This window comes from Neodiprion lecontei, chromosome 5 (assembly GCF_021901455.1).
Source record: "Neodiprion lecontei isolate iyNeoLeco1 chromosome 5, iyNeoLeco1.1, whole genome shotgun sequence".
In the NCBI taxonomy this organism is placed as follows: Eukaryota; Metazoa; Arthropoda; class Insecta; order Hymenoptera; family Diprionidae; genus Neodiprion; species Neodiprion lecontei.
The window spans coordinates 28,637-39,409 of record NC_060264.1 but is presented as its reverse complement, the minus strand read 5'-3'; the positions used below and the strand labels follow the sequence as shown (position 1 = coordinate 39,409).

Below are 10,773 nucleotides of genomic sequence, written 5' to 3'. Positions count from 1 at the left end.
TTTTTTTCTGACGTGCTTACACGAGGGGGTTGGGCTAAAAAGGGATTCCTAAATACGTCACGTAATTTACGAACAACCTTTTACACGATTGCAAAAATTACTACGGCCATACCTGATTATTGATAAGTGTCACCATGAATCAGTTTTCGAGGTCAGCCAACGCTATAAGAATCGAGCGTATTAATTACCGTCTAATGTCTACGCCTGCCTAGTTTGATCACCTCGTAATTCCCTAAATGAGTTGGCATTATTCGAATAACTGTGCGATAGATGTGGAATTCTCTTAAAATTGTTTCAAGTTGAATCTGCAGTAGGTGTGATGAATCTGGTAATTACAAGCTCATCCGGACGCCTTTTTACCACCTTCCAGGTTAATAAATAGGCAAGCTTCTTATCGAGGCAAGATCTTCCGATGACCTTTTTATAACTGCAGGCTGGTTCGAGACGGTCCTGTATAACAGATTGCTGATAACCGCCTAGATATAGGTATTTTGGAGACGCTCGAGCGAAATACTTTGGGCGACAATAGCTTGCGGGAAAAATGCGGCACGACATGGAAAACCTGATCCACGCAACCAGGCGGAACGGTCAAGTGCAATAAGTTTCTGGCAATATCAGGGGGAATATAATATTTTGCTTTAATTAGTACATTACAGTCTGTTTATTGTCAATCTGAAATCATCTCAATTGCTGATAACACATGTTGCCGCTTTATTGATGTTGCATGGTCGTCAGAAATAAAATCCAGCATTCGGTTGGGCAGGAGCGGACCGCCCTTGCCGTAAAATAATTCAAAATTCGGCCAGCTGGGTTCAGGTATTCTTATATTGCGTATGCATACAGGGTCATTTATAGAATACCAGCCGTCCAACCCCTAAACGAGAGAGAAACGTTTTATGCGGGTTCCAGTTAACGTCGCCCCCATCGTTTACACTGACTCGAGGCCAGTATAGGTATTCAATAAATGACGCTGTAAGTGTAAGAGGTATGTACTAATAATAAATACAAAATCTTTGCTATTACTGTATTGAATATGCTCACAAATTTATTTCGAATTGCAGTTACACATTGACACCTATGCGTATAGAATCTATTCGGTACAAAAATTGTAGTGTATCGTGAGTAGTTGATGAAGTCTACCGCTGACACAGGTTGCTCGGGGTAATTTCAATCCTTACGCCGTGTTGAGCGGTGTGGATCGGCCTCTACCGTCTGTGTCAGATGTCCCCGTCAATAAACACTCACGATTTGCGGCACGCCTTGAGAATACACCATGACGGATATTTATAATTACTCGCGAAGACGGCAACTGATCGGGTGCATCAACACCAGACTATCGACATCTTTAAGGTGAAATGCTCCGTAGAATTGGTCCGAGTAGGCTGCTCAGTCGTAAGTTGTGACTGCAAAAACATTTTTTAACCATTAGAGGATATCGTATGGTAGTGTATTATTGTCATTTAAGCTGAATGGGAGAGCTGCTGTGATAGGTATTTTCGAGCACGCAGACACTAATTATATGCACGAGAAAAGTTCACTTTCGGGTCATGCTCATATTGGAAATATTCTGCACGCGGAGAAATGCAGTCCCCCCGTCCCTGGAAGAATCACGCAGCACAGCAGTTGTGCAAATCGAATGACTAACCTGTGGATAAATTTTTTTTTAATCGGCTTTTGGGTCTCCTCGACCGTTAATGGTTTGTGCGATTCCGTAGTCGCAGTTTCCGGCTTCAAGGGGGCGTCGATTCCCTCCTGTCCAAAACCGAGTATAGATGGATCCAGTTCTCCAGGGAGGAGAAGCGCTTCCGCCGGGGCCACAACGATAACGACGCCGTCGACGTGAATGCGAAAATTTTTCGTTCCGTTTTGTCGTTGATCGTAATGATCACCCCCGACGCTTGGCCTTATCGCCGTTATCTCTTCCGCCGAGAATTTGGAAGATTCAACTCCCGCGTCCGTATCTAACGGGTGACTCATCGCCTGATACAGCAAGGCCAGCAAAATGAAGGCTGATTTGAATATAGTCGTATTAATCATGTCAACGTACTTTTGAGCCAGATCTCGCCAACTCGTGATAAGAATGTCCAAAGTTACGACCTGATCAGTGTACGACCTGATCGGACGAAGGATCGACGCGAATTGTTCTAACGAACCTTGGAAACCTCATCAGACTGATTTCATTCCGGTGCAACCGGGATCCCCACCCCATCCCACTCCTGCACCCCACCTCTACATCCCGTAGTGGATCAACCAGCTCCGTGAGTTCAAGAACCCAGGAGTCATGCATGGCCCGGAGCAGCCTGGAGTAAGGTAGAAAAATTCTTCAGGTCTCGGCTACGCACCACAACATTTGCAAGTATAGGTATACCGTTTCGCGGATATCGATAATTCGAATTCGTTAAACAATTCAACACGAGTCACTGTGGCATGCAGCCGGGATAGGCGATTTTTTGCCAGACCCAAAGGAAACGGTAAATGTAAATCTCACAGCATCATGCGACTTGCAGAATAACGGCTGCGAGTAGGATGAGAAATGATTTGCGAGAGGGCAACGTCCTGACATGGCCCCACGCAGAGTTCGATTCCCCGTTCTTCTGCCATTTGCCACCGCTCCATTCCATACTTACTGCGACCCGTTGCCTCTGGCCGCCTTGCCCTTGTTCGCTGCGTGTTCTTTCCAGAACCTGTGAGACGTAGGTATGACCGCGTATAATACCTTATTGCGAGTGTCAAAGTTCCAGCGTACACGTCGACGTACCCCATGCGCGTATCCGCGTACGAGTATATGTTATTATACGATATCATGTCGGATGCACGAATCTTTCACCAGGCACGGTTATTGACATCATCGAAATACCAAACTATAACTTTTGTCCAAGCGATTGTACGTGCCGAAGATCCGAAACTAAGTTACGGATCATTGATTCATTCACATCGTGCATTTTTTACGCAGGAGGCGAAGGTGAGATAGCACCGGACTGTGAGGCACAACCGGCCGGCCAATAAATGTTGGCCAACTGGGCGGTTCCTCGTCCAGGCGAGTAATACGAAATGGTATGCAACGCGTGGCTCCGTTGACAGCGATAAACAACCAGGAGGGTGGGGTAGACCCAGCCCTACCTGTAACAATTTTATAAAAATAAAGATTCAGTACAAATGGTACAAATGTAACTATGGAACTTACTTCCGACTGATGAAGCTTTACCTACAACTTGAGCTTTTATTCATATACATTAATAGTAATATATTATAGGTATATGCCGCTACAGCAAATAGATTATAGCGAAAGAGCAAAAACCCATTTTACATTCATTTTGGGCAAATATTCGCCGAAATACATGTATGATGCATCGTCTCAGGCCGACACATGTGAATTTCCGAGGAGAAAAAGTCTCTTTCTCACGTAGCCGAACATAACTACTACCGAAATGCGCATTTTTCGGGGCGGAACAATCCGGTATTTTATCGTTCTTTGGCGAATATACGCTGCATTCCGTTTTATCTCAGTCATCTCGACTCGGAACTGCGATTTATTTATTTTTTTCGCTGACAGGTCTTGCCCGACCCTACTGGTTGTTTGTCGCTGTGAACCAGACCATGTTGCGTACCATTTTGCAATACTCCCCAGGACAACGAAATACCAGTTGGTAAATTTTTATTGGTCTACCGGTATCTTGCCACACAGACCTGTGCTGCCCTACCTTCCTCTATAGGTATGCGTATCCCTCAACGTAACTGCTTTTTAAAGATCGACAATATATATACCTATGTATGAAACTGACATCAGTTTTACATCTATCTATCTTATCTTCTATGTATGATACATAGTAAGCTTATTCATAATTACTTGTCTCATTTTCACCATGCTCATGCATTCTGGTTGTTGTTGACAGCCGGGGACTCCTCCTGACGACACATCTCATAAATATTGTAATTATTATTTCCCACCATCATATAAATGTACGCATATGTACTGATACTTTACATTCGGTATTCATTTGTTTCATCCTAGTACATGGATATCAAAATTTGTATATGATCTGGGATATCTTTATAATACAAACGTTAATTGTTTCTCAAACATTACTTATCGACTTTCAATCATCAAACTCGCCAAAGGAGCGAAAGGATCTGATTATTCCATGTAAATTAAACTTGTTTAAACATGTATAATATTGTCAACTATTCGTGCGGGTATTAGGATCTTGTTTTCATATTTATATTACTTATCCATTTCATTAACCGATCCAATTCACGAAATATTTGTTATAGCCTTCAATCCAGGCACAGTCGAAACGGATTATGGGTACATCAAAGAATTAATTAAGTACATCCACACATCAGTGGTTATATACTACCGTCATTCGAGGGCCGTGTAATTCATTGCTGGGGAAGTGGCATGCATATAAATACTTTACGTACGTTGTAATTACCGCACTTACGCATAAACATATATTTTACAATTTCATTTATTATTTCATGTTGCATACATTACAGTAGTCGTAGTATTGATTTAACTTCGACTTTTCAGCTAGAAAATGAACGCACATACCATCTATATTTCAAAAAACGGACCCCTCTGAGCTTCTTGAGACAACGTATCGGGACTTGCGCCATTAGCACGTCATCCCAATCACAAAACGGCTCGGGGCCCGTTTCATGAAACATTCACAGTATGACGTGCATCAATAAAGACAGTTGACCATAAAATTATTATATTAAAACTGAAGCTTGAAGTAAAATGAATATAATTAGCTTGATATTTGAAACTATGAATCGAAGCGGGACCGTTAACTCGAATTCCAGCTAATAAAAGCGTCACATTAACTGAATAACGAACTGCGAACCGTAGATTTGATTGTGACGATTATTCATTAGAAAAAGAGAATGAAAAATTTATAAATTAAAAAAAAAAAATAAATTAACAATTAAATAAAAATTAAATTGCTCACTCAGTTGACAAACGAATGAAATAAGCAAATAGGTTTGACCTACAGACTTTAATGGTGCGACATTACATGCTACATGCTGATATACTATTGAATATGCTATCAGGCTGATCGTAAAGCCAGAGTACCTACTGTGTGTATCATTGACAATAAATCAACGTCATGATCGGATGCACGCTTTACAACAGCCCTGCGTCTCTGTTGATTTTCAGCGGTCTATATCGGTGTTTTTGCAAAATCCCAGTGAAAATTTAACGAGGTTAAATTAATTGATTTAACTTTTTACTCAAGCTAACAATTACATCATTATAAGTAATATAAATTATAAATCGAGTATTTAATTAAGCTAACACGCGAGTTTGGTGCTGTAAAAGAAATTGAAAAGGAACTTTGAATCTTGTATGTACGAGTTAGTCGAAAAATGGTTGACAGATGCCGTAACTGTTTCGGCGCCTATACGGTCCACAATCTTCAATCGCCGTTCCTATAAGAGTTAGACGATGATCGGCAACCAAACCAACTTCGTTGTGATCGCCGGAACGGCTTTGCCCACCGTTGTCAAAATTTCCGGTTTCGAGATTTCTATCCAGACTCCTCCGGGAGATTTCTTGCTTCAAGGACTCCTCCGGCTTGTCGTGGATTAATAAATCTGCTGCGACATTTTTCCACTGCAAACTCCTTGCCTTTGCCGCGGAAGGGTCTCTTTGTTTTAGGGTCTGTACGATCACAGCTGTTGCCGATCCCGCTTCTTGCTCCTGCTGATCCTCGGCGGAAGATAAAGAAATTTCCAAATTTTTACGCGGTAAATCCTGACGTGCATTTAACGCGGGAAGAATATCGGCCACATTTATCGATCCGGTATTCTTCAGGTGTGTAAATCCGGTGCGATCACGACTGTTGAGCATAGTCAAATAGGTCTCTAGTCTGTCGCTCGTTCCCTCCGTGGGAGAGGTCGAACTCGATGGTGTGGCTATGAGAATGAGGATGTTCTCAAGCTTCGCTGCCAAATTGATATCACCATCTTGGCGTTGGTCGTACGTTGTCGGGGCGGCAAGGCTAGCGGCGATACAGTTGCAACTCACCAAGAGTATAATCGTAATTTTAATCATCGTATTTGCATATACGTTGCGTCTGTGTGTGTGTGTGTGTGTGTGTGTGTGTGTGTGTGTGTGTGTGTGTGTGTGTGTGTGTGTGTCGTTTGTCTGTTTGTCGTAGTATGCGTGAAATAATTCTAGATATTACTCCGTGGTATATAGGATGAGGCGATTGTGCACCTGATCGTCAGGAGGACTGGCGAACAACGTTTTCTTATTCCGAACTGGGTGAAGTTTGAGCAAAGACTGATGTAGGAAAGTGAGTGGCTCCGCGGAATTAGCTACCTCTTCAAAAAACGCGCAGAACGCCGCGCCGGGGCTGCTGACCTGAACATTCAGGACTAGAAGTCAAGCGGAGGGGGTATCGTTTAATATCTAGTCTGGGTATGTGGTTTATGTTTGGGTACACATGTATATGTATATGGCGTGTGTGTTTGCTCACAAGTAAGCACGTAACAACGAAGTAATATCTATTATCACTATAATACAACGCAGTAACCGGGCGCCTTGTGAGATCTTCTCAGCCTGCAATCATGGTATAATATGTGTACGTAGATTACAGCTTGTTGGATAATTCTGTTTACATCTCATAATTCAACAGGTTAAGGGGAGCGCCCGGTAAAAGTGCCAAGTCCGGCATTTTTCAATAGAACTGAATGCGCATCAGACTACCTACTCGTTTTCAGGCCTTGAGAACCACGCGCAAGCATCTCAAAATTGAAAAATGTTTTTTCTTAATGCGTGTTTTGGTATTTGATAGATAGGTCTCAGACAGTGATACTCGCTCTTATTCCTTTTGAGCAAGGTGTCGGGCTGTCACACCGATTATTTTTAGGATTCCTAGCATCCGTACGAAGAATGCCTAGGATCGTTTTTATTCTTTTATGGCCCCAAATCTGAAAGAAAAAATCAAAACCCATATTTTACCCTATTTCTTGCGTTGCGGTCAAGTTCTATTGAAGAATGCTAGACTTGGCAATTTCACCGGGCACTCCACTTAAGTATACCATCCTTGCGAGTGACTATTTTATAATCACTCACGCGGATATTATTTTTTATATACGTACAGATATGATAATAATTAAACTAATGGACAGTCACATGGCTTCGGAATTCTACATACCTATAATGCTATACATGCAATCTTATGCTACTATACATATAATACAATGTAAATACCATTCCTCGTCATATCCTATACAGCATCGACACCAGCTTACCGAGCGCTGCAGGTGTACGTGATTCCTATCTCCTCGGCGCCAAGGCATGCACGCGTATAAAACGTTGATTAGGTCAAGTTTCAACGAGTATCGTTTATCATTTTAATACAAGTTTCTCTTCTTTCCCGCAGCAGTCGAATATTCAAATAACGTTAGATCTATGCTACGATTATTCTGCATTTTAAAACTCTCGTATATGCTGCCGGAGAATCTGTGCTACAGGTTTCATCTAAATAAATATTCAATGACTGACGCGTTCTTTTCACCAGCATCTTTATTCCATAGTAAATACTATTCTATCCAGTATAATAATACATATCTGACACAGTCTGCAAGTATGATATATTCAAATTATAGGATAATTCGGAGCATCGGCGTTACTCGATCCAGAAACGTTATCAATTTTCTATACAGTCCCTCGATAGCCGTTGTGCTGTTGCATAACTTCCGGAGTCAGTCTGATTCCAAATCTGGAATAAAAGAAAAAAAGAAATACGCTCGATTAATATACTTATTCCATATAACAATATGCGTGCAAATTTTGCAGCAAAACTAGCGCAATGACTGGAAAGCATTGCTAGGAATATTAGAACAAGCTGTATCCTCAATTGCTATCAATATTCAAGCAAATCATTCTAAGCAACGGTACAGCTATGGCTGCATACCAGGGTATTTCAGAAAACAAAAACAATTTACGATTTTCCACCGTGGCATCCTCTAAAAAGTTTGTTTGGATTAAGAGAATGATTCTGTCAAAAGATGAGCGTTCCACGTTGTGTGGAATATCGCGATCGTTTGATTTTTCACTTCATTTTACATTTTTCTGAATCTATAAAGAAACACGTTCTAGCACTCATAACACAACAATATATCAACAGGACATGTTATACTCCTAAATTGAAAGTTCATATGAAATTATAACTATTATATGAGATTGAATCAATAATAAGAAAGTCGTCACGTAAACTTCTCAAACATCAACCGGAGACGTAATATTACAAGCGTGGGTCTTCTTTGTGAAGTAAATTGATATTATGATTGATGTAACCAGCAGAAAAGAAAACTTATTTACGATAATTTATAAATTCAAAAAATTGTGCAAAAGTGAAAAATCAACTGAACGCGATCTTCCCACATAACGTGGCACGCTCATCATTTTACAGAATCTATCTTTCAACCTACGCAAACTTTTTAGGGGTTGCCATGGTGAAAAATTGCACATTATTGTCTTTTGAAACACCCTACCTATATGCATACCCATGGAATAGTGTATATATTCGGCTTAGGCGATTATGGCTACGAAATAACAAGAAGTGACATAGTGATATTGGAAGTAAATTCGGAGCCAAGTACTTCTTACATGAAATGGTGGCCCAACAACGATATATGTATAGTAATGATGGTGGATTTTCTAATTCGACGCATGTTCAGAATTAACATTCATTACCCCGAATGTTTCCAGCTCCAACTTGATTTTAACGGTCGACCCGCCGTGGGTTCTGCCTAAACCGATCATGAACAATGTCGGTCATACCTATCGTATGTATATGCCTAAATATTTACGGTATCAACGACGATGCGACTCTGCGGCGGATTTGAGGCCGACACTGTCCTTTCCGGTCCCGTCTGTAGCCTTGATTACATTGTTTCGACAGCTGGACTTGCGATCGCTCAGTGGACGTTTCTGCGTTTCCGGGACGTGCGGTTGATGAAGGATTTTGCTCGTTGGCTGGTACAGCCGCGTCAATAGCTGCGAACACGTTGTTCTTATTGTTAGTCGCCAAATCTTCTCCAAACTTATTAGTTGACTCTGCTCTCATCGTTATAGAACTCGTCGGTGCCGGCGAATCAGTTGATGGTAATTCACTTTCGAACAACGGTTTGATTGCAGTATAATTATCATGCATCGCCTCAGGTGCGGGTGGGACTGATACTGATGAGCTTGCGTTCTCCGTAAATGCAGATTCCGGTTGAACGTCCGCGGATTCTGGTTGCAATAGCGGATGAGCCGTAACAACAGACGCGGTGGATGCCAAGGATGTTGCCGTAGTTGTAGGCCAAGTATGCCAAGGCTCTACAGAACTCGTTGACGAGGCATTGATCGGGGGATCTAACGTTGTTGTCAAATTGCGCATTGGCGGCTTTATAGTGAAGTCACTGTAATCGTAAGTGTAATCGTAATCCTGTGAACAGAAATAATGAAATCAATAATCACAGCAACAACATTGATGACAACGACAACAAAGAAGGGCAAAAATATTAGAATATGGGGTACCGCTACCTCGTTCTGTAATTACCCCGTAATCAGCTTCGATAGGGTTGCCGTTCTGCAAGACGGCAACAAGTTGAATATCCTTCAGATCGATGTGGACGTTGAGATTTCCAGTCTGTTGCTGGTTATATGAGGTGCCAACGGGCGCGGCGAGGCCGATGTTTTGGAATATGTCTGCAGCGACGAAGACGATCGCGACGACGGTTGCTAACGGCCGGATGATCATGCTTCTGCAGTATATGTGTTATTATAATCGACAATGTCTAGCTGTGGATTCACAGGAATTTATTACCCATACATATAGGTATCATATATTGCGCACGTGTATGAGCAGCCAACTCTCAAAAATCGATGTACAGTGGCGGGTGTTTATAAGGATCTACGACAAAGACCTGGGGGATAAGACGCGGGCTTTCCACCAGGCGAGATGTTGAAAAATTATATGAATCAGATCGCGAATAACTTGGCAACGCCTCGACGAACAACACACTGGTAACTGGAAGAAGTTCGCTCAACGTCTGCCGAGAAACCGGTACCTACCTCCCGTTCACGGAATCTCCGTGGCTCCGCCGGTTTCAGGCTCTGAATCTTGACCGACGGCCAAAAGGCCATCGGCCCCAGCCAGCAAGCTCCAGTCGCCAGGATTCCTTGACGTGACGGAGGACGGAAGCGGGACGAGTATTGGCTATTGGTGAGGTCGAGGTCATCGGAACTTTCAGCCTTCGGTTATATAAGAAAGATTTGCACTCACCAACTCATCATATTTATTCCTATAAAATTTAATCGCTTTGAGAAACCTGTAACGAAACCCGCAGACAGGAACGTGCCTGAGTGAAGTGTTATGTATAGTTTAGTCTTAAAATATTCCAATTCCAAGTGCACGTATACTCGGGGATCCGTTACGTGTTTTGGTGATTTTGAAATTTTTTCAATTACCACCCAGAAGTATCGTTGCGCGCCTGGAATACGTCTTTCCATTTTCCATTTATTCTTCAGGTATAAAATAGAGAACAAATCACACATCAGGTAATTTCATCAAAATAAAATGAAAATTGCCCATAAAAAACGTGTATCGATAAATATCATATCGATATTTTTCGAAAAAAAAAAAAAAATATCGGTGTATCGATGTATCGATATTTTTGCCCAAAACCAGTAGTCATCTAAACACATTTTCAAAATATGTCAAAATATTGAAGTGAAATTTGAAAAATTGAAGCCCCGTGTAGAAGTTACAG

At 41.8% G+C, this 10,773-nt stretch overlaps 3 protein-coding genes across 6 annotated transcripts; all 3 read right to left on the bottom strand.

The window, feature by feature from the left end:
• Positions 1–1,019: 1,019 nt before the first annotated feature.
• Positions 1,020–2,176, bottom strand: LOC107220719. Its single transcript, XM_015659415.2, has 2 exons — positions 1,646–2,176; positions 1,020–1,403 (listed from the first exon to the last, which is right to left on the bottom strand). Exons 1-2 carry the CDS (start codon positions 2,035–2,037, stop codon positions 1,346–1,348), a joined length of 450 nt encoding a protein of 149 aa, XP_015514901.1. The 5' UTR covers positions 2,038–2,176; the 3' UTR covers positions 1,020–1,345.
• A 2,275-nt stretch (positions 2,177–4,451) lies between these two features.
• LOC107220717 lies at positions 4,452–6,305 on the bottom strand. Of its 2 annotated transcripts, none has more exons than XM_046740994.1 (2): positions 6,112–6,305; positions 4,452–6,081 (listed from the first exon to the last, which is right to left on the bottom strand). In XM_046740994.1, exon 2 carries the CDS (start codon positions 6,056–6,058, stop codon positions 5,360–5,362), a length of 699 nt encoding a protein of 232 aa, XP_046596950.1. In that variant the 5' UTR covers positions 6,059–6,081; positions 6,112–6,305; the 3' UTR covers positions 4,452–5,359. The 2 variants fall into 2 exon arrangements, with proteins under 2 accessions (XP_046596950.1, XP_046596951.1); XM_046740995.1 differs by having other exon boundaries at positions 4,452–6,114; positions 6,145–6,304.
• Positions 6,306–7,519: 1,214 nt separating this feature from the next.
• On the bottom strand, positions 7,520–10,309 carry LOC107220716. 3 transcript variants are annotated; one of them, XM_015659410.2, is made up of 4 exons: positions 10,076–10,309; positions 9,561–9,765; positions 8,827–9,446; positions 7,520–7,733 (listed from the first exon to the last, which is right to left on the bottom strand). In XM_015659410.2, exons 2-4 carry the CDS (start codon positions 9,759–9,761, stop codon positions 7,670–7,672), a joined length of 885 nt encoding a protein of 294 aa, XP_015514896.1. In that variant the 5' UTR covers positions 9,762–9,765; positions 10,076–10,309; the 3' UTR covers positions 7,520–7,669. The 3 variants fall into 3 exon arrangements, with proteins under 3 accessions (XP_015514896.1, XP_015514895.1, XP_015514897.1); XM_015659409.2 differs by lacking the exon at positions 10,076–10,309 and adding an exon at positions 9,834–10,061; XM_015659411.2 differs by lacking the exon at positions 10,076–10,309 and adding an exon at positions 9,858–10,061.
• Between the last annotated feature and the right edge of the window lie 464 nt (positions 10,310–10,773).

Coding starts and splice junctions, on each gene's coding strand:
- LOC107220719 (XM_015659415.2), bottom strand. CDS start 2,037: ATGATTAATACGACTATATTCAAATCAGCCTTCATTTTGCTGGCCTTG. Junction 1,404..1,645: donor AAAAAAAAATTTATCCACAG/GTTAGTCATTCG, acceptor ATGTTTTTGCAG/TCACAACTTACGACTGAGCA.
- LOC107220717 (XM_046740994.1), bottom strand. CDS start 6,058: ATGATTAAAATTACGATTATACTCTTGGTGAGTTGCAACTGTATCGCC.
- LOC107220716 (XM_015659410.2), bottom strand. CDS start 9,761: ATGATCATCCGGCCGTTAGCAACCGTCGTCGCGATCGTCTTCGTCGCT. Junction 9,447..9,560: donor CTATCGAAGCTGATTACGGG/GTAATTACAGAA, acceptor TTCTGTTCACAG/GATTACGATTACACTTACGA. Junction 7,734..8,826: donor GTCGCATCGTCGTTGATACC/GTAAATATTTAG, acceptor CTTTTATTCCAG/ATTTGGAATCAGACTGACTC.